General features: G+C 35.4%; 1 protein-coding gene across 4 annotated transcripts in view; it reads left to right on the top strand.

Annotated features, from left to right (window-relative positions):
- The window catches only part of SLIT2 (slit guidance ligand 2), a 349,500-nt gene that overhangs the window by 191,935 nt on the left and 131,875 nt on the right, over positions 1 to 25,690 (top strand). For all 4 annotated transcript variants that reach the window (XM_045997785.1, XM_045997783.1, XM_045997784.1 and 1 more), the window contains exon 5: positions 15,449 to 15,520. In XM_045997785.1, coding sequence (XP_045853741.1) covers positions 15,449 to 15,520 — 72 coding nt within the window. The remainder of the gene's footprint in view (positions 1 to 15,448; positions 15,521 to 25,690) is intronic.

Here is a 25,690-nt window from a genome sequence, read left to right as displayed (position 1 = left end):
ACAGCTATTTGGATCTTCAGACACATGAAAGTAATTCTCTTCCATTAAATGTATTATTTGATTATATATTATAACAAAGAGAGCTTCATTAAGTGAACTATACTTTTTAACAAATTAGGGATTTAAGCTGTGATGACTTCTACAGGTTGGCACAGTCATTTCTCACCCACGTTTATATTTATTTGCTTCTCTAAGTTAAAATCTTGGCAAATACTCATTTATCATTACTCAGTAGTTTCCAAAGTAGTCCATGGAAGTATAGATTTATGATATTCCTGGTCAGACTCTAAGAGAGGTTAAACCGTGGAGGAAAATAAAATTACCAGTAATTAAATTTACAGTCAGGTTTGCCATCAAAAGCAAATTTATTGCTTCATAGCGAAAGATAGTTTAGACACTTTCACATAAAGCGAATCCATTTTTACATGATATAGGTATTATACATTGCCGTTTCAATTTATATAATTAAAATGATATCATTGCACTCTGAGGTTAATGGGATACTCAACTGGAAACCATACGTCGTGAGTAATAAAATAGTAGTATGGCAGCATTGGCTCTTTTGTTAAAAGCTGATGCAGTATTTCAGCACCATTAGATTACATTCTAGCTTTTAAAAATCTTTAGAACAAAGTAAGAACAAGGGCATGCTGATTTTAAAAAGCACACTCCTGAAAGTTGTCTTTATTTTTTACTAGAAGGATTAAATGAAGATCTATAAGGAGTTGTTAGGATAAGCATGTTTGACAATGATTTTCATTTTACCTCCTTTTAATTTTTTTTTTCTAGAGACTACTCCAGAGAGTCTAAAATTATCATTAGGGGTTATAATGTAGGATTGTTTTAAATTGAAGATCACTGGGGTTTATTTTAAGTCTGAAAAAACTTTCTTAGATCATAATATTTAAAATTTTCCTACCTAAATTACAGCTAGTAAAATATAAGTAAGGTATCTACATAACTAAGATATATCTCTCTATAATCCTGTGTTTGCATATGGGGGACTTTCCCTCTCTGTCTCTGTCTCTCCATCTGTTTTTCTCTCTCTCTCTGTCTGTCTTTCCGTCATTATCATACATGCACATACATTTAGAAAAAATATATTTATTATATATACTGTATATTATATAATATTCATTTAGATCAGTCAACATAGATATACACATGTAGAAAGAAAGTAGTGATGGGAAAATACATCTCCTCTCATTTTTGAAAACAGGTTTATTCCAAGTTCAAAACAAATCAAGAGTTGCTTCCATAGTATTTACAAATTCTGTGAGAAATATCCAAAGAATATCATGTATTGTAAAGCACTTATGGGTATATAGAGATAAAATTAGGGGAAGAACACTATATTCAATGTAGAGAGTTGAACCAAAACAAACAAGTTTTGAAGTGTGGTATCTGAAAGGGTTCAAGATGGTCTAAAGCAGTAGCTGTTCCCTGATGGCCGTAACCCAATAGTTGGGCCCCTGTTATATTAAGAAATATTAATCCAAGTAAGAAAGTGTCATGAAGAAAGGACCAAAAGAGTATATACTAAATATAGTAGTCCCCAGCAAAGGTAATTATTATATTGATTTTTAAATTGCCTTAGAAAACCTATTGTATCTATCAACTGAGGGGTAGATAAGCAAAAAGTGGTATATCCATACAATGTAATATTATATGACAATAAGAAAATGACGTTCAGGTTCATGCTACAACATGGGAAGGGAAAAGGGAATGATTGCTTATGCATAAAGGGTTTTGAGGCACCTGGATGGCTCAGCCAGTAGAGCAAGCAACTCTTGATCTTGGGTCTAAGTTCAAGTCCCATGTTGGTTGTAGAGATTACTTAAAAATAAAATCTTTCAAACAAATGTCTCTTTTAGAGTAATAAAAATGTTCTAAATTTTAGATTGTGATGATTATTACACAAACCCATAAATAATCTAAAAGCCACTGAATGAGTAGACCTTTTGATAGGTAATTTATTCTTCAATTGAATCTGCTACAGTATGTTGCAAAATTTTTCCTTTTTGGGAAGATCATAATTTGTTGAGATTTGATATTGCCAATTTTACTTATAAATTCTTGATTTGTAGGTGTTTTTTCAACTGACGCTTGTCTTCCATTGACATTTTTTTATTATTATCAAGAATCACTTTTCAGTTGATAATTGTAAATTTTAAAAGGAAGTCCTGATGGTTGATTATCTTTATAGATCCAAAGATTTTATAAAGTCAGAATCGAGTATACACATCCACACTTTTTGTTGACAAATGTACATTTAAGAACACATAGAGGGAGAGAAAGCAACAAAATTTGCTGGTCTTTTAAATTTTTTTTAAATTTATTTATGAGAAAGAGTGGAGGGAGGGGCAGAGTAGAGAATCTCAGACCAACTCCTAGCTGAGCTTGAGACTTACACAAAGCTCAATTTGGGGCTCAGCACAGGACTTGATCTCCTAACCCATGAGATCATGACCTGACCCGAAACTAAGCATCAGACACTCAAGTGACTGTGCCACCCAGGTGCCCCCAAACTTGCTGTTCTGAAGTAGTTAGATACTGTGCTCTAGTTCTTGCACAGATTTCTGAAGCTTTTATTTCATTTTGTTTCATTCCTTGTGCATCTTGTTTCTTACTGCAAATAAGATTAGCTGAAAGCTTCACAGTCATCTTATTTGAAGGTCCTGGAATCCCAACACCCTCTCTTCCTTTCCTTTTAATTATTTATTAAATGCAGCAAATTCTTCCTGTACCATTCACTCCCACTGATGTCACCCTCAATATGCCTGTGTATATTGTCTTTGCATGCTGGTCTTTTCATTAGAAATAACTTACCATTTCTTCTTGCCAAATAGTCTCCATCACATTTCCTGAGACCCACCTCAACGTCCTCCTCTTTTTGAAAAGCATTTCCTGATTTATACACCAACTCATTCTTGTTATACCTCATCATTTAATTTTCACATGCATGTCATTATTATTTGTGTATGCATGCCTGGTCTTTCTTACTATATTTGCAGTCATTTTTAAGAGAAAATGAAAGAACAGTTTTGACGCATCTCAGCAAAGGAAGAGTTTAAGTCCTGAAGCAAAGGCGTGGAGTTATGTTCAGGAAATGATTACGTCTTAGTTGACAGCCCTGTTTTATTGACTAAAGTATGAAACTCACACATACACCAGCACCAAGTATTGAGAGAATTAAAGGGGTTTTAGGCTCATCGTTTGAGACTAAGACTAATTTGAAGCCTTTCAATGACCGTTTTCCATTTAAAATATGTGCTACTTATATTAACACAGTCATTCTAACTTTACTATTACCTTTATATCTTCTTGATCTCAGTAAAGATACTTGGATCACCAAAAACAATAGATTTTACGATACAATATTTTACCATATCTTTGGGAGCCAAAGAATGAGTAGTACATTGTGGTCTTAATTTAACCACAGTAGAAGATGATATTTTCATAAAATATATCCTAAGACATCAGGTACCTGTTAAATAAGTAATTTGCTTGAGAACTTAAATGTCAACAAGTAAAATACTAGTTTTACTTTGTTTTGTATGTTTTTATTTATGCTACTGACCATATAGTGCCTGACACTATATTAGGCATTGGGTATGCGAAGGTGAATTATTCAGTATCTGTTCTCCAAGAACTTTCAGCTCTCCTGGGGTATGTCAACAAGTAAGGTCATAATAATAATCCAGAATATCAGTTAAGTATAACGTGTTACACAAACACCAAAAAAAAAAAGAGAGAGAGAGAGAGAGAGAGAGAGAGAGACAGTCTACTTCAGTATTAGGATATTTCAGAGAACATTTTTAGAAGAGAGAATATTTAAATTCTGCCTCAGAGGAATGAGTATATTAACACAGTGAACAACAACATGTAAATATTCCAGAGAGAGGGAAATACATGTACAAAGGCTTGGTAGGAAAAAAAAAAATGTATATTAGATTGTGTCTGCATTTATATTCCATGAATCCATATCTAAACATAAGAAATGCCATAACAAACGTCTTTTGTTGTTCTTTGTTTGTTTATTTATTTATTTGCTTTTTACTGTAATCTACCATCCCAGCAGTCCAAGTACTGACAAAATGGAATATTTCCTCCTCTGCTATTTTGGGGCTTTGTATATTTTCCTACTGATATTTTTGTCAGTTCAGTGGTGTGATGATTACCTTACCTGCCTGCTTCTTGAGAGAAGTCGTGTCTTCTTATCTTTTATTTCTGAGGACTGGCCATGTGCTCAGCACACTCTGCTTTTAACAATTTCTGAAGTGAACTGAATTGAGTTAATGGGACTACAGGAAAGAAACCCGCAAGCACCTCTGTGGCCAAAGGACTTCATACCTTCACATAGACTACAACAGATTGTTCAATCCTCACAATAACCCCCGACACAGTAATGCATGGTGGTTTTTCCAGAGTTAGGAAAAATAAAGTATGATTTAAGAGCTCTCAGTAACTTGAATAAGACCACATGGTCAGGTCACATTGTTTTAGGGAGTGGCACTAAGGATTTTTATCCAAACCTGATTCCAGGTCAGTACCAGTAAGCCACCCTCCAGGAGGCTGTGTTAGGCATCTGGAAGTGTTTTCAGGCCATTGTGGTTTTTACCTGTTGCTTCAATGTGGCAAAAAACATAGATTTTCTTAAAACACGGGTTACTAGCTCAATGGTCCTTCTCATAAAAGATACAAGGGAGGTTTTTGTTGCTGTTCTTGCTGCTGTATACTTTTAGAACCTGCCGTTAGCTGATGGATCTACCCCATTAGGTATACCTTACTTGAATGCACTTAGTAGGAGTGTTCAGAGGTAACACAAACGGTGGCTTAAATACCACTTGGAAAGATCAGTGTTAATATGGAACAGTATTATGGATACTATTTTGAAGAGAAGAAATAGAAAAGGTAAAAATTATTTATATCTTGAATTAGTTATTTTTTCAAGATTAGTATCCTGGGGGATGCCTGGGTGGCTCAGTGGGTTAAAGCTTTTGCCTTCAGCTCAGGTCATGATCCCAGAGTCCTGGGATCAAGCCCCGCATTGGGCTTTCTGCTCAGTGGGGACCCTGCTTCCCCCTCTCTCTCTGCCTACTTGTGATCTCTGTCTGTCAAATAAATAAATAAAAATCTTTAAATTTATATTTTAAAAAAAGGATTAATATCCTGGTTGTGAGATTTTCATTACATATATTTTATAACAACTGAAAAAATGGCCTCTCTTATCCAACTTTCTTCTTCGTTAAAGAACTATATATATATTCTTTGTTTTAATGCTGCTTCTTTTTTTAATGTTTCTGTTGGCATTCCCACTGGTTGCACATAAATGAACAACATGTTTAAAAACCAAGCAAAAGCTGGAAGATACTATTTATCAGAGATGGTCCAATGGGCTACTAACATGGGGTTCAAAGACGATGAGCATAGCAGATACCTAGGAGACTTGTTAAAAACAGAGGTTATTGGGCATCTTCCCTAGAGAGTTTGTCTAGTATTTCTAGAGTGGAGCTCAGAAGTCTGGTTTTTAACAACCTCTTCAGAGGGTTCTTGTGGGTGATCCTCAAACCACACTGAAGCCACAGCTCCAGGGTAATGGACCTATAATGCCAGAGAGACAGACTTCTGCAGAAGCCTCCTCTGTATGAGGCAAGAGAGTAGTGGTAAAACATATGAGATTTGGAGAACAACAGAGCCAAGTTCAAATAACTCCAGTAGCGTACTGGCTGTGTGACCACAGGCGAATTGCCTAATCCATGGAAACCCTTGTTGCCTGTCTCCAAATGAGAAGTGAAGAGTATATCCTGATGTGATTACAGAAAAAAAAAAAAAAAATTAAATAAACCAAAGTGTATTGTCTGGCAGTTGGTAACTGCTCAATAACTGTAAGCTTTGAGTATTAACCTATTTCAGCAATTCTGAAGTGCACAGTCTTCACACTTAAATTTCTAAGGAGATTTACAATTGCCAATAAGTTGTGTAAAAAACTTTCTATTGACACTTTTTATTAAGAGTCAGAAAACACTGTTATCAAATATATGAGAGATCAGAAGAGAAGTAGATCTCTGTTGTTAGCATTATGTCCAATAAAACTTTGGTTCCTTAAAAAAATAAAAATAAAAAAAATAAAAATAAAAAAATAAAAAATATAAAAAATATTTAAAAATAAATAAATAAATAAATAAATAATAAAAAAATTAAAAAAATAAAAAAAATAAAAACTTTGGTTCCTGAGTACTAGAAGTTATTGCAGCTTCTGTAACAGAACAATTTTTAGTGGAGGAACAACTAAAAAAGGCTAATCTTGCATCTTGGCAAACAATGATAAACAAATCTATTTTATGAGGTCATATTAAGACCTGAAAAGGAAAGGGCATATGTAGAAAAGACATCCCTGCTTATTAAGAATAGCAGTCAGGTTGGTAATTAAACATACCCTAGGGGCCCAAGGGTGGCACAGTCTGTTAAGTGTCCGACTCTTGGTTTCCGTTCAGGTCATGATCTCAAGGTCATGAGATTGAGCCCGGCATTCAGCTCTGTGCTCTGCGCAGAGTCGGCTTGTTATTTTCTCTCCCTCTCCCCCTGCCCCTCCTGCCCATGCTCCTGTGTGTGCTCTCTCTCTCTCTCTCTCTCTCTGAAATAAATAAATCTTTTTAAAAATACCATAAAAGAAAAACAGAGAACCACAAAGCAGTGATTATATCAGATTTTATGCTGTCGGTGAATACTTTTGAAGGCATGAATGAGAGAACAGAAGGGAGGGTGGGAGAACTGGGCTGACTTTCCCACTTGCAAATAGTGAAATCTTGAGTACACTAAGCATTGATTCTTGGGGACAATAATGTGCAAATCTCAAATTTGTCAATGCATAGCATCAGAGAAGAGATTCAAATATGCATTGCGTTCACTCACCATGGCACAAGGACTCATTAGTGTGTATATCTTTCTCCGATCCCTTTATTGGGCTCTCGTCTCGTATGTCCATTGTTTTGTGGAACACTGAAGTGAATTCAACCCTCTTGCGTTGCCGTAATACCAGTATATCTAAAAGTCCTCTCAGAAGTCCAGTTTTATTTCCTCATTTCCTCTCATTGAGTCTATAGTATTAAATTTTGCCGCTTATCAGAGCTGCCCCACAGGCTTGTACATAGGTAGCTCTCTTTCTTATCAGTATCCATCCAGCAAGTTGCCACGTTTTGTTAAAAGTTTTTTTCTTCAGAACTTCTTTTTCCGTCCCTACCTCCTTTACACAAACCTTTGCTTACTGAATGCCTGTCATATGCCAGGAATTCTGTAGAAACAAAATGAATGAAAATCCCTGCCTTCATTTATCAGATTGTCTAGCAGAAGACAGTTGTCTAAGAAAAAAAAATTCAACTGAAACTTTTGAATTTTATAACAAAGCTGTGTGCAGCTCACCTAAAGAGCACAGAAGAGGGAATGACTCACTCACCGATAATAAATAGTTATATTTTATAGTTATGCAATAATTAAATGACATTTTAATTATTTAAATGGTAATTCGTATTAATAACAGTATTGTCATTTGGACCAGGCATATTGGCTTTAAGAGATACTTATACTCATTTTACAGAGGAGCAAATGGAGAAAGAAGCTAAGTGCCTTGCTCACAGCATCACATAGATAATAAGTTTCAGAGATCTTGACACTAGGCTCAGCTGGGAAATTGGAGAAAATCTATGTTGAAAGAGGTGCCATTTGCTTTGGGTCTCGAACGATTCTTAACTCTCCATCTGTTGGTGATAGGAACTAGGTGCTTAAGACCAAAAAAAAAAAAGATTGTGCAAAAGCTGAGAGGTCTGGAAAAATTATGAATTGAGGGGGAATCTCATTCATGTCCAGAACAGTGATGAATGTCCTAGCAGTGGCTGTGGCAGTGGAGGACAGCAGACGGGGACTTGACTGAAGACGCTATTGAAGTCATTTGGGGAATGGGTTGGATGTAATTGAAGGGAGAGGATCTAAAATGGAAAACCCCAAGTTTTCCTGGCTGACGACCATGAGAGCCACTTCTCAGGCCCGGATCTGGGGGTTCTGAATCTTTCCAATTGTGCAAATACCAAGAATGTAGAACCTTTTCCATAGGTACCACGTATGTTCACCTTCATTCATATCTTTGTTATCAAGATTAACTTCAGAATCAGACAGACTTTCATGCTATTTTCACTTCCTTGTGATCTTAGAAAGTTGAATAAACCGGCTTTCAAATTCAAGTTGTTCAATATTTTCAGTATTCAACCTAGCACTTATAATAACCTCTTTGGAGGGTTGCATTTCCACCAGTTTTATTGAGATATAACTGACATACAGCATTATATTAATATTTACAAGATGGTGATTTGATATATGCATTTATTGCAAAATGACTGCCGCAGTAAGTTTAGTTAATACCCATCACATCACACAGCTAAAAAAAACTTTTCTTGGGATGAGAAATTTTAAGATCTACTCTCCTAGCAACTTTCAAACATACAATATAGTATCATTAACTATAGTCGTTATATACCCAGAATTTATTAATCAAAACCTGGAAGTTTGGACCTTTTGACCATATTCACCCACTTTCCCCATTCCCACCTCTCATCTGTCTAACACCAGTCTGCTCTCTGTACGTATGAGTTCTGGGGGTTTTTAGATTCCACATATAAGTGAGATCATAAAACAATACAGTATTTGTCTTTCTCTGACTTATTTAGCTTAGCATAATGCCTTCAGAATTAACCATGTTGTCATATGGCAGAATTCCATTCTTTTTTATGGCTGAATAATATTCCATTGCAGCTTTTCAATTGTGCTCATTTCTCTATTCTCATTTTCTTTATCCATTTAATCATCAAAGAAATTTAGATTGTTTTCATGTCTTGGCTATTGTAAATAATCCTGCAATAATCTTGGGAGTGGAGATACTGCTTTGAGATAGTGATTTCCTTTCCTTTAGATAATACCCACAAGTGGAATTGCTGGATCATACAGTGATTGCATTTTTAATTTGGGGAAGATCCTCCACACTGTTTACCACAGTGACCACACCAATTTATATTGCCACCGAAAGTGCACAAGGATTCTCTTTCCTCTACATCCTCACCAAAACATTATCTCTTATTTTTTGGATGGCAGCCATTCTTAAATGTGTGAGGGGATATCTCATTGTAGGTTTTATATTTGCATTTGATGTGTACACTTATGTTGACGATTTTTTCAGTACTTGTTGGCCATTTGTATGTTTTCTTTAGAAAAAAAAGTCTATTCAATATACATGCAAAAAGAATGTTAGCAAACCAAATCCAACATTATACTTAAAAAATCATAGACCATGATCAAGTGGGATTTATTCCTGGGATGTGAGGATAGTTTAATATTCACAAAACAGTCAGTGTGATACGTTACATCACTAAGATACCTTTTAATGAGATTTTTTTCTTTTTTCTTTTTGCTGTTGTGTTGAATATGTCATTCATATATTTTTGGATATAAACCCCTTCAGGGGTTATGATTTACAAATATTTCCTTCCATTCTATAGGTTGCCTTGCTTTTTTTTTTTTTTTTTTTTGGTGGTTTCCTTTGCTGTGCAAAAGTTCTTCAGTTTGAAATAGTCCCACTTATTCATCTTTGCCTTTCTTTGCCTTTTCTTTTGGTGTCGAATTGAAAAAATATCACTGCTGGAACAGATGTCAAGAGCTTGCCTCCTGTATTTTCTACTTGGGGTTTTATGGCTTCAAGTCTTATGTTCATCTTTAATCCCTTTTGAATTGATTTTTGTGTATGGTCTAATATAGGGGGTTGGCTTCATTCATTTATATCTGTCCAGTTTACAAAACCATTCATTAAAGAGACCATCTTTCCCTTTTGTATAATTTTGGCTCCCTTGCTATAGATTAATTGGACATATGTGTATAGTTTTATTTCTGGATTCTTCTGTTATATCAGTATATGTGTCTGTTTTTATGCCACTGCCATATTGTTCTGATTACTGTAGGTTTGGAATATCATTTGAATTCAAGGAGTATTATACCTCCAGTGTTGTCCTTATTTTCAAGATTGCTTTAGCTATTCAGAGTCTTGTTGGGGTTTACTACAAATTTTAGGATGGTTTGTTCTGTTTCTTGAAAAATGGCATTAGAATTTTGGTAAGGATTACCTTGACTCTGTAGATTCCTTTGGGTGTAAAGACATTTTCACAATTTTTTTAAAAGGCATTTTAACAATATTAATTCTTCCAATTTATGAGCACAGAAGATATGTCCATTTACCTGGGTTCAGAATACCACAAAACTAAGCTAGTCTCCTTGTCTTCAATCCCGTTTCTCTAGTTTCTGCCCTTGTCTTCCCCACTTTTTGCACTTTTGTATTTTGTTATTTCCTTAATCAGAAAATTTGAGTGGTTACAAGCTTTCCCTGAGATGAAAATAACCTTAACTTTCACTGAGGACCTGATATCTGGACCTGAGACAAACTCCAAGTTTGTTACTTAGTATTCACCAAAAAGAATTTCTGGTTAACTGGAGACCCACTGTCTTTTTCCACCAACACTGTCCAATACCAATTCTCTGCCCATTGTCCCTGTCTACTCCAACATTCAATTTCCAGGTTAATCTTCCTAAAAATCAACTCCAATCAAGCCATTTTCCTACTCTGAAACACATTTTTACACTCTACTGCCTAGTGATATAATTACAAACTCTTCCCTTGGCAGCTCCATCCTGCTAACTCAGTAGTTCTGACTCATTTTTCTCATTCCACACAGTTCGCAGAACAGTACACTCCCATCAGTAATGTCTCACATCACCTGCAGTGCTCTTCAAGGAGCAAAGTCATACACTCAGGGGCACATAACAGGCTCTGAGTAAAACAGCTGTAACATGTATATAACCAACAGCTCTGTGTTTCTTACTATATGCAGGTACTTTTTGAGCATTTTTTATGAGCATTTAAAAGTATGAACTCGGGTTGCCTAGGTGGCTCAGTTGGTTAAGCCTCTGCCTTCGGCTCAGGTCAGGATTCCAGGGTCCTTGGATGGAGCCCTGTGTTGAGCAACCTGCACAGCCTGGAGCCTGCTTCTCCATCTGCCACTCCCCCCACTCATGACCTCTCTCTGATAAAGAAATAAAACCTTTTTAAAATTTTTTTTAAAAGTATGAACTCATTGAATTCACCTTTTAGTCCTATGCAGTAACATTATCATTATTCATATGCTGATGAAGAAACTGAGGCTCAAAAGGGTAAGTAGTTCTTCCAAGGGCATGTGGTTAATGTGATGGCACAGAGTCCATCTCAGATAGTCTAGGTCTGCGATCTATGCTCTTAAATCCTTTGACATGCTGGCTTTCTCCCTGGATTCCAGCCATCTGCTATCTGCTATGCCTTCTCCAATACTGAAGGCTGAGAATTACTGAGCTCTGTCATTTTCACCAAGGTTCAAAAAAACAAACAAACAAAAAAACCTTTTCTGTTTTGAAAGTGGCCTGAATCCATCTAACGTCCAGTGACTTACTTTTTTGATCTTCTAAACCACCTTTCTCAGTTACTGCATATCTCTTACTAACCATATACTATCTTTGTTGTCACCAAATTATGTGGTATATATATCACATCTTTCTATCTGGATCGAAAACTTCCAACACCAAACTCATTATGGACACTGCAAATGGCTCTTCTGATTCCCCGGTTTTATTAACATGACCTTTAATCTAAGGTCAAAGTACTTCTGTCTCCTTTCTCTCCTTTGACGAATCCATATCCACATACAATCCACTTCTGAGTTTTGGATTTTCATGAATCCCTGATACCACTCTTAATCTTCTCCGCCTTTTCTATCTATAGAGTGGGAGATGTTGCAGCTGTTAACCGGCCTTTGGTTAGCAAGTGATACATTGTTGGTTGTTACAATGCTTACTGTTCTCACCACCCTTTCCCCAGCTATCATAGAGGTCTTGTGTCTGATCTTCCAGACTCAAGTGTTTGACGTCACATATTCATCCTAAATCCCATTGCCAGTTTAACTTATCTAAGGTACAGCCCTTGCCCTGCTCCTACCTACCACACTTCCCTCCGTGCCATCGTGTGCTGAAATAAGAATGCCACTTCTCAAGTTGTACCAAAAAATCTACTCATCACACCTTTGACTTGTCCTCTGACCTCCTCCCCTATTACTCCACTGTGGGTGTTGTACCTTCTTTTTTTTTTTTTAAGATTTTATTTGTTTATTGGTTGTTGTACCTTCTAAGCAAATGAGACTAAAGGCTACTCTCATGAAAAGTTCTGTTTTCCCCACTCCGTATTTCACTTGTGCGATTTATTTCAATAGAAGTGCTGTCCTCTGCTCATGCACCTTACATCTGGACACATTCACGGTACCTTTTTTCTTAGTGTGCTGTCTTGCTTTTATAGACTCACGATAATTTAAGTCTCCCAATCAGCCTTCTATTTGGCTACTTGCTTATCTTCTTTGCTGGATTTGAAAATTCCTGAAGCCAGGAAATGGGCCTTACCCCAGCCCAGTAATCGTGCAACATCAGTCAATACCTTGCATGTAGTAGATCTTAAATGAATATGTGTTGGATTGAAATAACTGGTAACCTCCCCCTGATTATATATAGAAAATATGAGTCATTGTTCTAACAGTCCAATCCATCATTTGGCAAAGGACATAAACCAGAGGCTAGGATAAGTTATGGAAAAGCCTTTTAAGTTCTGGAGCACAGGAAGGACATATATAGATTGAATAAGTCGCCCCTTGTATCTTTAGAATTCCTCAAATCCCAACTCAGTATTTATTTGTATTTCTTTTCTTATATATTTACTTAAACAATTTTTCTCATTGTTTAGCAATAATACCTTACCTTTCTGAAGCTTAATTTCCTTTCCTATAAAACCAGAATAATGTTATCCACTTGGAAGAGTGGTTATGGGGATTAAAGGAAATACAGATCATATTTGATAATATATTACTTCTAAAAAATTATTGCATACCATAGGTGCTAAAAGTGTGTTGTTTCTTTCTCCTTTCATGATGAACATGGTCCACTTAATGGGAGGGGCCTGTGATCCCGAAACTGAAATTGCCTGCCCTGGTGGACAGGACACAAAGGCAGAGACCCTATAAACTAGTCTGGGAAGCAGTCTAGTTGTGGGGCAACCACACATAAACCACTGACCTAGGGGAGCAAAAAGACTCTGAGATTGACAGTTAACAGTTTCTCATTCTTTCATAAAAATAAAAGATTGGTAAGTGTTAGCAGTATAAAACCTTTCCACATCCCAGAATTCTGCCTATGGGACTCAGAAGCTTCTAACTAAAATCTGTTTTAGAAGGAATGGTCATCTGAATGTATGTTTCACTTTCCTCAGTGATATCGCTGTAAACCACCTCATATCCCTCTGACTTTCCTCCCACTCACCATCTCCCCATCGTAAACAGGACCCTAGGAAAAACTGTGCCTGGAGACTGAGCAGAGCTGAGACTGTAGGTAGCAAATGAAATGGCCCCAGCCGGCTGGATGGGAAGACTGCAGAGCCTGGAAAGCCGGCAAGATCTGAAGAAAACTACTGCCATTTTCATTCACCTAGAGCCTCCAAGGCAGTCTTCATCTTAGGAAAAATAGAGAAACACAAGTGATGAGAAAACATTGAATTGACAGAGACACAGCAGTAACACCGCCACTGTTGGTTTTCACGGAGCATTGAAGATTCAGATTTGCCTGGGTTCCGTGTTTTTTTTCCTCTTTGTTTCTTATTACATTCTGATTTTTCTTTTTTCCGGTGTTTTTCTCTACTTTCTTCCTGCTTGGTAGCCTCCTTTCAACACTTTTCCAGCATCAAGGCTGTTAAATATACACTGTTAAACATTCTTAACCTGATGTAATGAAGGGAAGGAAGTCAGTCTGAATCAAGGACAAGCTAAAGAAATAAGCAAATTTTAAGGAAATGGAGTTTTATTACTCTTAGGGATATACTGAAACTACTGAAAGCAGGAACGGAGCTATAGCACTTAGGAAATGGACGATTGTTTTAACTCCTACATAAGCACATATTGTAAATTTACTGTTTGAAATAAAATATGTGTTTGCTTTTTTTTTCCCCCCTAAAGACCTTTACTCCTTAAATATACGAACATTTATTTCTTTACAAATTGCTTGGCGAACATTTTTTATTTAGACAGTGCAGATATTGAAATATGAATGCAAATCTCAGTTGTTTAAAACTTGGTGCTAATGAGGTCAGGACCACACTCTAAATCTCCCTATCTGCCAATTATCTCTATTGCGTGGCCACAACTATGTGAACGGCAAGCTCTGGTCATAAGAAGCGTTAGGGGAGAGGATGTGGATGAATCCATCCCCTACACCTCCGCATAATTGGAAAGTGGCTCTGTTTTCATCATCTATGTACCGTGGTTAGTAGTTTCATCTTTCCTAATGAGCATCAGCTATCTTAGAATTTTAAGGATAATTTTAGCACCATCATTGTGACTGTAATAATTTATTTGGTATTTCAACTTTGTGTGGTGTGGTAGTGTGACTTAAAATTAGATGAGCATTTTTCTGTTTTCAGTTACATTTCCTGCATGTATATTTATATCCTACTTGTTAAGGCTAATACTATGTGAGCTCATTGAATTGCATCTGAACTCTGAGAGAAAAATAACGATCCATTTCATGAGATGAGTGATTTTTACAAACTTCTCATTCCAGCTGAAAGAGTGCTTTCCCCCCCTTGATTAAAATGTATTTCTCAATTAAATTAAAATGCAAATATAGACAGTCTGTGTTTATGGTTTTAATAGACTCATTTAAAGAAGGTTTTAAATCAACCTGCTGTTAATATTTCATGCAAGAACGGTTAGTTTTATTGTTGACCTGGTAGGGCCATGTTCCATTTTCAAGATGACTTAAAGCGCTGTGAAAACTTAATCATGCTGCCCAGGTTTTATCAGTTTTTGGCCGCTCCTCTCTAAGATGTTTAAATGGATTTCTTTCCTATATACTTTGTAAGTTATGCCAGTGATGTTGGAGAAATATCAAGTACTAAAACTTAAGAACCCCTTGAAATTGAGTTAGGAACAATTTACTCTTTTTTTTTTTTGTTTGGGTTTTGTTTTTGTTTTTTTTTGGTTTTTAAAGAAATAGTTTATAACAGAATTGAATCAACTCAAATTTAAGAGAATCATATTTCATAATTTATTATGAAATTAAAGATTTGGAAAAGTACTTCAAGAAGCCATTTAGTTCAACCTTTTAAGCTACATTATAAATACAAGTTTTTTGTATTAGAAATTGCATCTAATGATATGTAGTTAATTATGATCCTGGTAGGATTTTTTTTCAGCTTTCTAAAGAGGTGTATTAGTATTTGTCAAACACATTGATAAAATAATTTTTCAATGATATTTTATAATTTGACCTTTTTCTTTTTTGTCATTTTTAGTGATCTCAGTGAAAACCAAATTCAGGCAATTCCAAGGAAGGCTTTCCGTGGGGCAGTTGACATTAAAAATCTGTAAGTACTCTTTTCTAATGTATAGTGTCGTTTTATAGTTACCTATTTTTAATGTTAAATTTATATTAAATAATGTGTCAAAAGAAAAGTCAAAGGCCTATTTGTCTTTATGCTTGGTTAGAAGAGCTTGTAACAATAATTCTTAAATTGTTTTTACAAGCTATTTGGAGAAATTCTCATGTAAAAGATGTCTTGCATCTGAAGCTGTTATCAAATTCATTCTTCAAACTTTGTGATTAATCTTATGAAATCTCAAGAAATGACTTGATTAAAAGGTATTTGCAACGCATTTTCTGTACTTTTACTGTCAGCATACATCAATAACTCCCTTTTCTGTTATCCATGTTTATTGGAAATGCAGAATATAAACTATTTTTTTTCTAGAAAGAGCAGATATTTTCTTGTTACAAATGCCTGGAGCTTGGAGCTGTAGCTAGCTTTCTTTCTTTCTTTCTTTTTTTTTTTACCACTTTGAAATCACTGTTTTCATTATATGCCAAAAGTGTGAGAGTGAGAGAAAATTATGTCTTTCCCTTTGTGTGACTATTTTTCTTACATATTTTCTCCTTGTATCTTTATGGAAGAATATGTGTATAGCCCTCTTTCAAAAGAAAAAAAAACATGAAGTAAAGGGAACCGTGTTTCTGAATTTTCCCTTTATACATCTAGTGTCTTATGTAGAGTGTTTTTGTTTGTTTGTTTTTTGCAAGTGCCTATTTCTTTGAAGATACATACTGGATTTAAGATTTCAGTGACGATCCTAATTTTGTCAGTATGTATCTTTATAAATTCTAAAATGCTGCACAAGCCTTTGAAAATAATTGGTTTTGATTGACGGCAAATGCTAGTACATAAAGTGTTGTCCTTAGCTTCCACATTAGTTTGGAATGTAGGGGGGAAAAGCCTCTCCCGGCCGAGATTAACGACCAGGAATTCAATATTTCTTAGCTAGTGATAAACAGCGCAGGCACTTTTCAAGAATTAACTTATATTCGGCATTCTCCATGGTGGGATACAACATTATTTTTCCAGTAGGAAGAGTGAGACAGATGTTTTCTGTCATCAAAGAGGATGACTGTTTATAAAGTTACAAGTTTCAGCCTCTGCATCTTCTCCTCAATGTAAACGATTTTTGCGTTAAATTTGTACTTTATAAATGTACAGGTGAAGACAGAAAAATACAGACTTCTAGATTTTAATGTGTAGAGCCAATAAAGTTCTGGCTCTAGGTTTTCATGAATGTTTGCGTGTTAAGGGGATTTTATTTGCTTTCTTATTTTATCTTCTCTTTCTAGTGTTTGAGGAGGTCTTCTGGTAGATTCTGAGATGTAAGGTGTTAAAACTACCTTTGTATACTATGTCTCATCAGAACTATATGAAGATCCCAGGACAACACCTACTTAAGTTGCCTGTATGTCACTTAAAAGGATAGTCATGGCTATAGTTGACCATTCTCTGGGAATGCCACTTGCAATCTTACAATAGTATTATCGCCAAATCCTTAAAACAGGTGGCTTTTAATCATCTTAGTAAAGATATTCAGGGAATCCAAGTTTATAAGTAACTCGTCTTCCATATTTAAGGATACATTTGGGAATGAGATACCGGTCATGATGCGATTCCTTCATATATCCTCTCCATTTATCCTTAAAGACTATGATTTTAGAAGTTTAGAGATAAAAAGAAAAGTAAGATCCTAGCCAGTTGACTATGAAGAATGCGATATTGGTTTGCCAGAATCTTGAAAATCTTTTTCTTCCCCTATATGCATCATTTCCCTTCAAATTTAAAGTTAATATGTATACCGAGAGATGGTTTTAGGACTAGAGCCTTAGAATCTCATTACGTATTGGATTTGTAGACATGACAGATCAGTAAACTCCATTGAGTATTAGTTTCACTTCTGTAAAATGAAAAATGAAAATTGCTTGGATTTGATATAGTTATTAGGGAGAGAAAATATGTGAAAGACCTTTTGGTAAAATGCTATGAAACAGAGTATATTATTTCATTCTGTAAGTATTCACTAATCAACCACTAGAAGTCAGCCCCTCAAAAGATGTAGTAAAGATTTAGGAAAGTAGAACATGAAATAGTTTGCAATATTGGGCATGGTTAGGATAGATCCGTGTCTAGTATAAGTCAGTTGGACATGGGGCTAATAAGTGCAAAAAGAAAATATAACAGAAAGTACTAAGTATACATCAGACCCTGATTTATAAGAAAGATATTATATGCTATAAGTTCTGAGGAAAGAAAAAGATAAAAATCATGGCTTGAGGTCATCAGGGAAACATAGGAAAGAGTTCCTGAAAGAAAATCTAAAGGAGTCTTCAAGGATCTTGATTCATGTTATGTGTTGGTGAGTCACAGCAGAGAAGGGTAGATTGAAGAAGTTAGAATCTATTAAAGAATCAATGCAAAATTAGAATCAATTTCCACTGTTCTCACTGCCTTACACGTAACAATGTCAAAGACCTTTAGAGCAGCATTGAAATACCACAATGCATTTCTAGGTTTATTTAACTAATTAGGATCATAGCTACAATTCTATAGAATTTTACAGTTAAAATGCATGTTTCTATAACTGAAACATTGTTCAAACTACATTGTTCCAAGAAAAAAAAAAGTTTCATGGGGCTTTGTATGACGATTAGTTTTACCATTAAAAGTTAAGAAGATGCCTGCTAAAATTTGTTAGAATTGAGAGTAAATTTTAATTCATATTATTATTAAAAGTAACCATCAGTCATCAAGTAACGACTCAATAAAAGTCCATAAATATTAATATTAACATTATTCAGTGTGGGAAGGAGAGATAGTATACTTTGTTCTACTTACTATTCCACTGTTACAATTACAGTTTGGATAATCCTGCATGGTGGATGGCTACTGTTCCAACTCATTCAGAGAATAAAAGAGAAAAAAGTCTAGACAGAAGAAATATGTTCTTTAGCTGTATTACGACGATATGATGATATTTTGTATAGAGCTGTCTAAATGCTCAGTCTGATGCACTGTAACAGGTTTATTGGATTTACCACATTTAGACCTTATTCATAGCAAATTCCAGTTATCAGAAGATTTTCACTGGAAGCACTTACTCTAATCTTGTGGATTGGCTAAGTATGCCCAAGGCAGTATTTTGACAATAAGAAACTGATGCTGTGAATATTTTGCAAATTAGCCGATCTTATTCCTCTTCCTCCAGGCAAAACACACTAAAACTATTCTAGGCAGATGAACATTCATCTTGCTCTTAAATATGTCCAGGGAGGAATTCCCATAACTTTTTTGCTTATTGCTATTAATTTCTTAACTGGAATAAAACTCTGTATATTTTATTTTGTTACCTAATTTTCTCCAGCCACAACTTAAACCACTTTCTTTTTCCTGACATTTTAGGTTGTAATATCTGAGAATAACAAGATCATGTTAAAATACCAACTAAATTATAGTGTTTATAAAGGTCACTGGCGGCACTTTTCCATAGTATTTACATGTTTTTAAATTCCCCACTCAAGTATGAATTAAAGTAGCAAAACCATATTATTACCAAGTGAAGCCTCACAAAAATAAGCTTTCTATATGTGTTTAATTTATTGAAACACTGATGAGGTAAAGCCTTGCTGCCTCCTGATCAGATTTCGAATTAAGACATGTTACATTATTTAAACTACTTTGTTTACAAGTATCTATGAGGTATTTCCATTTAATTGAATAATTTAGAAGAATATTTAAATTAAGCTTCGCTTTATTGCTGTGACTCGTGAGCTTATTCTCTAAGCATGCATCTTAACAGATTAAAGATTTTCCAAGTCTCTTGTTTTTATGACAAAACATTCCTAGTTATAATTATCCCCAGATTTAAGCAAGAAAACTATACAGATATATGAGCTCAAAATTGCCATAGATTGTTAGTTGCTCTTCATAACACGAGAGTAAACTTTAACATATTTTTAGTTCCTTTAGTAAGCACAACACAAACACTTAAAATAGTTAAATTACAACATGCATCATTTTAGATATACTTGTAAGGTAAATCATACCTGCTTTTTTCTTCTTTCATTTTGCAGTACACTCTCAAAATGTACTCTGTGTTCCAGTCAAACTGTAATGTTTATTGTCTTTATAAATAAAGACATCTCTTTTCCATTTGCTTGCATTAACCCGAATTCCCTTAACCCTATATGAGTTGTACCTTTTGCAGGAAAACCACCTCTCAGTAAAAAACAGGTTAGAGAAAATATTTGTATTTTATTTAATATATTGTATTTATCTTTAAAAAAGTATTTAAATTCAATTCAATTAACATAGTGTGTTGTCAGTTTTAGGGTAGAATTTAGTGATTGATCAGTTGCATATTACACCCAGTGCTCATTACATCAAGTGCCCTCCTTAATGCCCATCACCCAATTTCCCCATCCCCCACCCACCTGCCCTCTAGCAACACTGTTTCCTAGAGTTAAGAGTCTCCTATGGTTTGCCACCCTGTCTGTTTTCATCTTATTTTATTTTTCCTTTTTTAACATGCATTAATTTATAGACAAGGGTCAGGTTGTAAGGTGATTTAATTTTGTTTTCTTTGAGCAAGTCATCATATTATTTGGAAACAAATATGTATGGCCATCACTTTTTAGGAAACAAATCACTCAATTTGGGTTGCAATGATTATTGGCAATAAGATTTGGCAAATGGGAAAGACAGAGCTAATCTGTATGTTGTGATATAGCTATTTATATTATTTAGAAATTTCATTTTTTCTGGAACTCTGTCTTCAATTTATTTTATTGTTGGAGCCATTAAAACCCATAGAAGGAAGATCTGCCATCATAGACTAGAGACACAGAAAGACTTCTATATTTTACTTTATTTTCTACATTTCCCTGGTTTTAAATACTAGGGAAATTAGTATCCCACAAGATACTGCATACCAGTAAGGGAAGAAGTGTTGCTCACATATTATGAAATCAATATGTAATAATTAGAAGACTGTACTGTGTATTTTACCATGCAAATGAGGCTTTTTTTTAGCTTTGTCTTATGAATTGTTGTAATTGCAAATTATCTGCTATAATCAGCTAGTTTTCATGTTTAGTTCATTATATTTCTTACCAGAATTACATATTTAGTATATTATCATAAAAATAAAATTCACTGATATAAAATTTAAATTATATCTTTTAGTCCTTCCAGCTCTTTCTTAGAGTGTTTTCAGTAAACCTGAGGCTGAAGAGACTTTGAAGAGGAGGCTGGTTTCTCACTGAAGGGGCCTGTTATCTTTCGTGTTAGATTAAATGCCACAGCGGGGCGCCTGGGTGGCTCAGTGGATTAAGCCGCTGCCTTCGGCTCAGGTCATGATCTCAGGGTCCTGGGATCGAGTCCCACATCGGGCTCTCTGCTCCGCGGGGAGCCTGCTTCCTCCTCTCTCTCTGTCTGCCTCTCTGCCTACTTGTGATCTCTCTCTCTGTCAAATAAATAAATAAAATCTTTAAAACAAACAAAAAAAAATAGATTAAATGCCACAGGTCTTAATTGAGATACAGTACCTTCTGAACAAACCTGTAGAAATGGCTCCTCATTTGGATAGTTAGTAAGAACTTAAGTTTCATTTCAATGAACATAGCTCCTCTTAAATATCCAGAATCTTGTCTGTAGACATAGGGATAAACCACAATTGTCTGGGTGCTCTGGAGACTCTAGCTGTACCATGGGAACTGTCCATGGTCCTGTAACCTGCCTGGTTTACAGTCACTGGGAAGGCATCCTGAATTGTGATAATCCCCACAACGACAATCAAGTTTGCTAACAACGTCTCCAACTTTTCATTTTGCTCTGTCTGCAGGGTGTCTTAGCATTTTTCTTCAATGACATTATTCTGTTATGTGAAAATGAATTTATACAACATATCATCATAAACACTTTCCAAAACAAACAAAACACAAGACTATCTGAGTGATTGGGAATCCAGTTCACATATGTATAAAATAAGACTTGGTGTGATCTTTCCATAGCTGCTATGTTTTCCTTGAAATAGAACATATCCTTAGTTTTCTTGCTTCCTCAACCCTGGACAGGCACACTTTGCTACCTCTGAACTATTACAGTAGTGTCCTGATTGAATTTTGATCTCCAGTCTATATTCTCATTTGTTAAGTTTAACATTGCAGGGAAATTTGTTTTTATAAAGCACTGTTTTCATTTTGTTTTGTTTTGTTTCTTTTTTAATCCCATCACTCCCTGGTTCAAAAATCATTCAGCTTATTAAGAACAACAACACTTTGTTTTGGCCCTATGGCAAAGCCTTGGGGGTATAGCAGAATATTGTCATAGTTTTATTTTACAGGTTCTGAGGAATGTAGAATCTTTCCTGAAAGAACAATCGGCTTTTATTGAATAGCATGCTTTCTTTAGATATTTTGACTCATCCGAACATTCTGATATCCACCCAAGCTTCCAGCCCCCTCTCCCAGTGAATCTGCACACAAGCACTTTGCTCAAGCCCTAACGGCTTCTCTCTCACAAACATTCATTGTGAACATTGTAGAACCTCTCTCACAGCTGTTCTTGATTGGGTCTTTTCCCTCCACAGGGAATACCCAGTTTTATTTTCTGTCTTTCTGGATTCTACCTGTTTTGTTTTGTTTTGTTTTGTTTTGTTTAGGTTCAGGATTTTTCTTTCCTCACACAAGACTACTTCAGCCTGGGGTGATCTGTTCCTTCCCTGACATTCTATAGCACTTTTTACATGCTGACTTTGTCTTTGAAGTTTGGCCATCAGAGATTGAGCTGAACCTTTCATTTGCAGAATGAACAGTTCCTGAATCTCTTTCCCTGAATAATTACTATTGAGTGGGGACTTCAGCAATACACAGATTTAAATTTGAATCAAGATTTCACTGCTGGGGTGCCTGGGTGGCTCAGTGGGTTAAAGCCTCTGCCTTCAGCTCAGTCATGATCCCAGGGTCCTGGGATTGAGCCTGGCATCAGGCTCTCTGCTCAGTGGGGAACCTGCTTCCCTTCCTCTCTCTCTGGCTGCCTCTCTGCCTACCTGTGATCTCTGTCTGTCAAATAAATAAATAAAATCTTTAAAAAAAAAGATTTCACTGCTTATTACTTTGAGTAAATTAAACTTCTGTGAGCTTCACATCCTCTTCTATAAAATCAGAATGATAAGAACATTTAACTTTTAAACCTAATGTAAGGAAAAATGAGATAATATCTACAGACCCTGCTATTTGCTATGCATTCAGTAAATGTAAGCAATTGTTATTGTCAGTTTCAGTTTCTACCACCTTTGATTAGTTTACAAGAGCTGCTAGAAAGTGAAGGGCTACTTGGTTGTTGTTTCTCTATTTTCTGGTACCATGTCTCTTAGAACTTACCTTTCACTTTTCCCTAATAAATTAGCAAGTAGATATAACTTTATACCATAGATAATTTCAATAAAAACTGAGATTCTTTATTCCTAAGCAAAAAAACCCACAACATTTTTCTCGAACGATTTCAAAAGGACCAAATTCTCAAATATATTATTTAGCATTCCTCAGGGGATAGTCCTTCCTTTGGTAGATTTATTCACTAATACCTGGGTTAGCACTGATGCGCTTTTATGCTGAGGTTAAATGACATGGTTGCCAAAACTTCAGCCTAGGGTGGGTGTTCATTCATATGGGTCAATTTACATTATTCTCATGTCTTCTATCCATTATAACTTAAATCTTGAATTGCTTCTTTAAGAGTCATTATTGGCATAAGATTTGTATATTTAGGCACTCATATTGACTTGAATTTTATACACACAAGGGAAGAAATAGAACGGATCATACCCATATCCTTAACAACATTTTATTTCTGCCATTTGATTTATATGTTTTATCAGGTTTCTTTCCAAATGGCAAAATGTTGTTTCTCCCTCCTATTGATTCTAATCACTTTGATATATTATTTTAAGTCAACTAAGCTTTTGGAGTTTGCCATTTATAGCAATATGAATATGAACTAAACTTCTATTTCTAGTGCTCAAAAAACCCTGGAGAATCAGATCATAGTTATAATACATTTTGTTGAAATACTGGGAGACTCTGCCTGGCTTTAAAGTTATTTTTTAAAAGGCTTTATTTATTTATTTTAGAGAGAGAACACAAAGTGGGGAGAGATGTAGAGAGGGAGGGAGAAACAGAGAGAGAGAATCTCAAGCAGACTCCACACTGAGCTTGAAACCCAACACTGGATCAATCTCACAACCCTCAGATCATGACCTGGGCTGAAACCAAGAGTCAGGTGCTTAAATGACTGAGCCACTCAGGCACCCTGGCTTTAAAGTTATTGAAGATTTTTTATGTTCTGTATTGTTTCAGAGTTAAGCAAATTTTATGGTGTTCTAATTCTCACAAAAAGAAAATCAGTTGGTAATAAGATCTTATTACTTAGACACTGCAGCACATCATAAATTTTCTATGAGTAAGGACAAAAACAAATAAAGTTAATGCAGGAAGGTGAGTTTGTATATGCAATTCAAACATAGTATGTATCCAAATTTTAATAACTGAAAACAGGAAGACTCTGAAAAAAAAAAAAGTAAAAAGTTAACAGAATGCAGTAAGTATCTCTAGGTATATTTCAGGATGCAAAGTAAGCAAATGTTCAACCTTTCTATTATTTAATATGTGTATTTCTAAAATTTGTATTTATCAGCATTATATATTGTTGCTTATACCTAGAATTAATCAAAATCTGAAACTAGGCTAAATCATTTTTTTGTGTTGAAGAAAATCAGATCTGCTTTAGAAACTTAATGTGTGTGAGGCTCAAAGTAACACCTGTTGATAAAGATACACTGCATTATCAAAGACTAAATTTACCAGGACGAGGAAGAATCAAAACAAGCAATCTGGTGTTATTCTGGAACAATCTAAGAGAAATGACGACCAATGAAAAAAGAATCATAGAATGTTAATGCTGAAAGAGAGCTTGAAGGTTTCTATTCTTGTTAACATCGTCAATTTCATGAAATTAAAGATAAAGCACTTGCTTTAGAATGCACCCTTACAAACTAGAACAATGAAGGTTAAGATAGAGATGGAATTTGGAATTCAAACAGAAACAGAGGAGACTGGAGGTAGGATATATAGGAGAGCGGCCACAAAATCTGTGCTAAGATACGTCAGCTGAAGGTCTGAAAGAAATCGCTGATAATACTATATCTGCACTGTTCTTTCTCTCCAGAAAATAAGAAAAGTGCTAGCTTGCTCCTCGTGGGACATGACCCCTATACCAGGAAAGCATCCTGAAGCTGTTACTAATGTATCTTAGTGCTCTTATTATCCAAAGATCAACAAATTTACCCTGTGTTTGGCTGAATAATTGTAATAACACTTTTTGAAGAAGTAAAAAACAAAACAAAAACCTCTCCTCTTACTAATGGCTTAATTCAGAGTAATTTCATTGCACAATTGGAAATTACTTCTAAACAGAATCAGCCTGTCACTAAATCTGAGAACAGATCCTTTCCTGTTTACAGAAAGCAGAAAGGCCCCGGTCTCGAAAAGGTGGTAGAGAAGGAAGTAAACGGGGTGAGAGAAACATGGTGCAAAAAATAGTCCTAAATCCCTGAAGTAAAGTATGCTTTTGCATGTTGTTGACACTCTTTATCTTGAACCATATACAGACAAATGGATGTTTTTGTGCAGAGAGATTTTCTCATGAGCAATCAGAGCGGGCACAACACTCTGCTTAAACATTCCTTTCGATATAAGGAAATCCACCAGTTGATGAAAAATTATTCATTTTGATTGTTCTTTCATACAAGTAACTTTTCATACAACACCTTTGTTTTCAGAAGGTCAATGGCCTGAGCCATGACGGCATTCAGAAAACGTCTAAGGAAAACTTTGGTCCTATGAGAGCCAAATATCCTTGTGCTTTAATACCAAGGACTTGGGTTTCTGTTAAGAATCAGAAGCATGCAACCATGAGGAATGTTGAAGAGGGATGAAATTACCAAAGTTTCCAGCAGTGTCTCAACTTCTGGTGGTATAGGGAAAGTAATCTGCTTTTCAGTCCCTGTAGAACAAGATTTGCTTGAGTGCTTTCTGGCATGCTAGGTCTTCCCCTTTGTGTATAGTATGCATGATTTAAAAGAAGCAGTGTCAGCACTGACTTATACAT

The sequence above is a fragment of the Meles meles genome, chromosome 2 (genome assembly GCF_922984935.1).
Source record: "Meles meles chromosome 2, mMelMel3.1 paternal haplotype, whole genome shotgun sequence".
Lineage (NCBI taxonomy): Eukaryota > Metazoa > Chordata > Mammalia > Carnivora > Mustelidae > Meles > Meles meles.
Note: the sequence above shows the minus strand (reverse complement) of the source record. Positions and strands in the feature narration are given on the sequence as shown.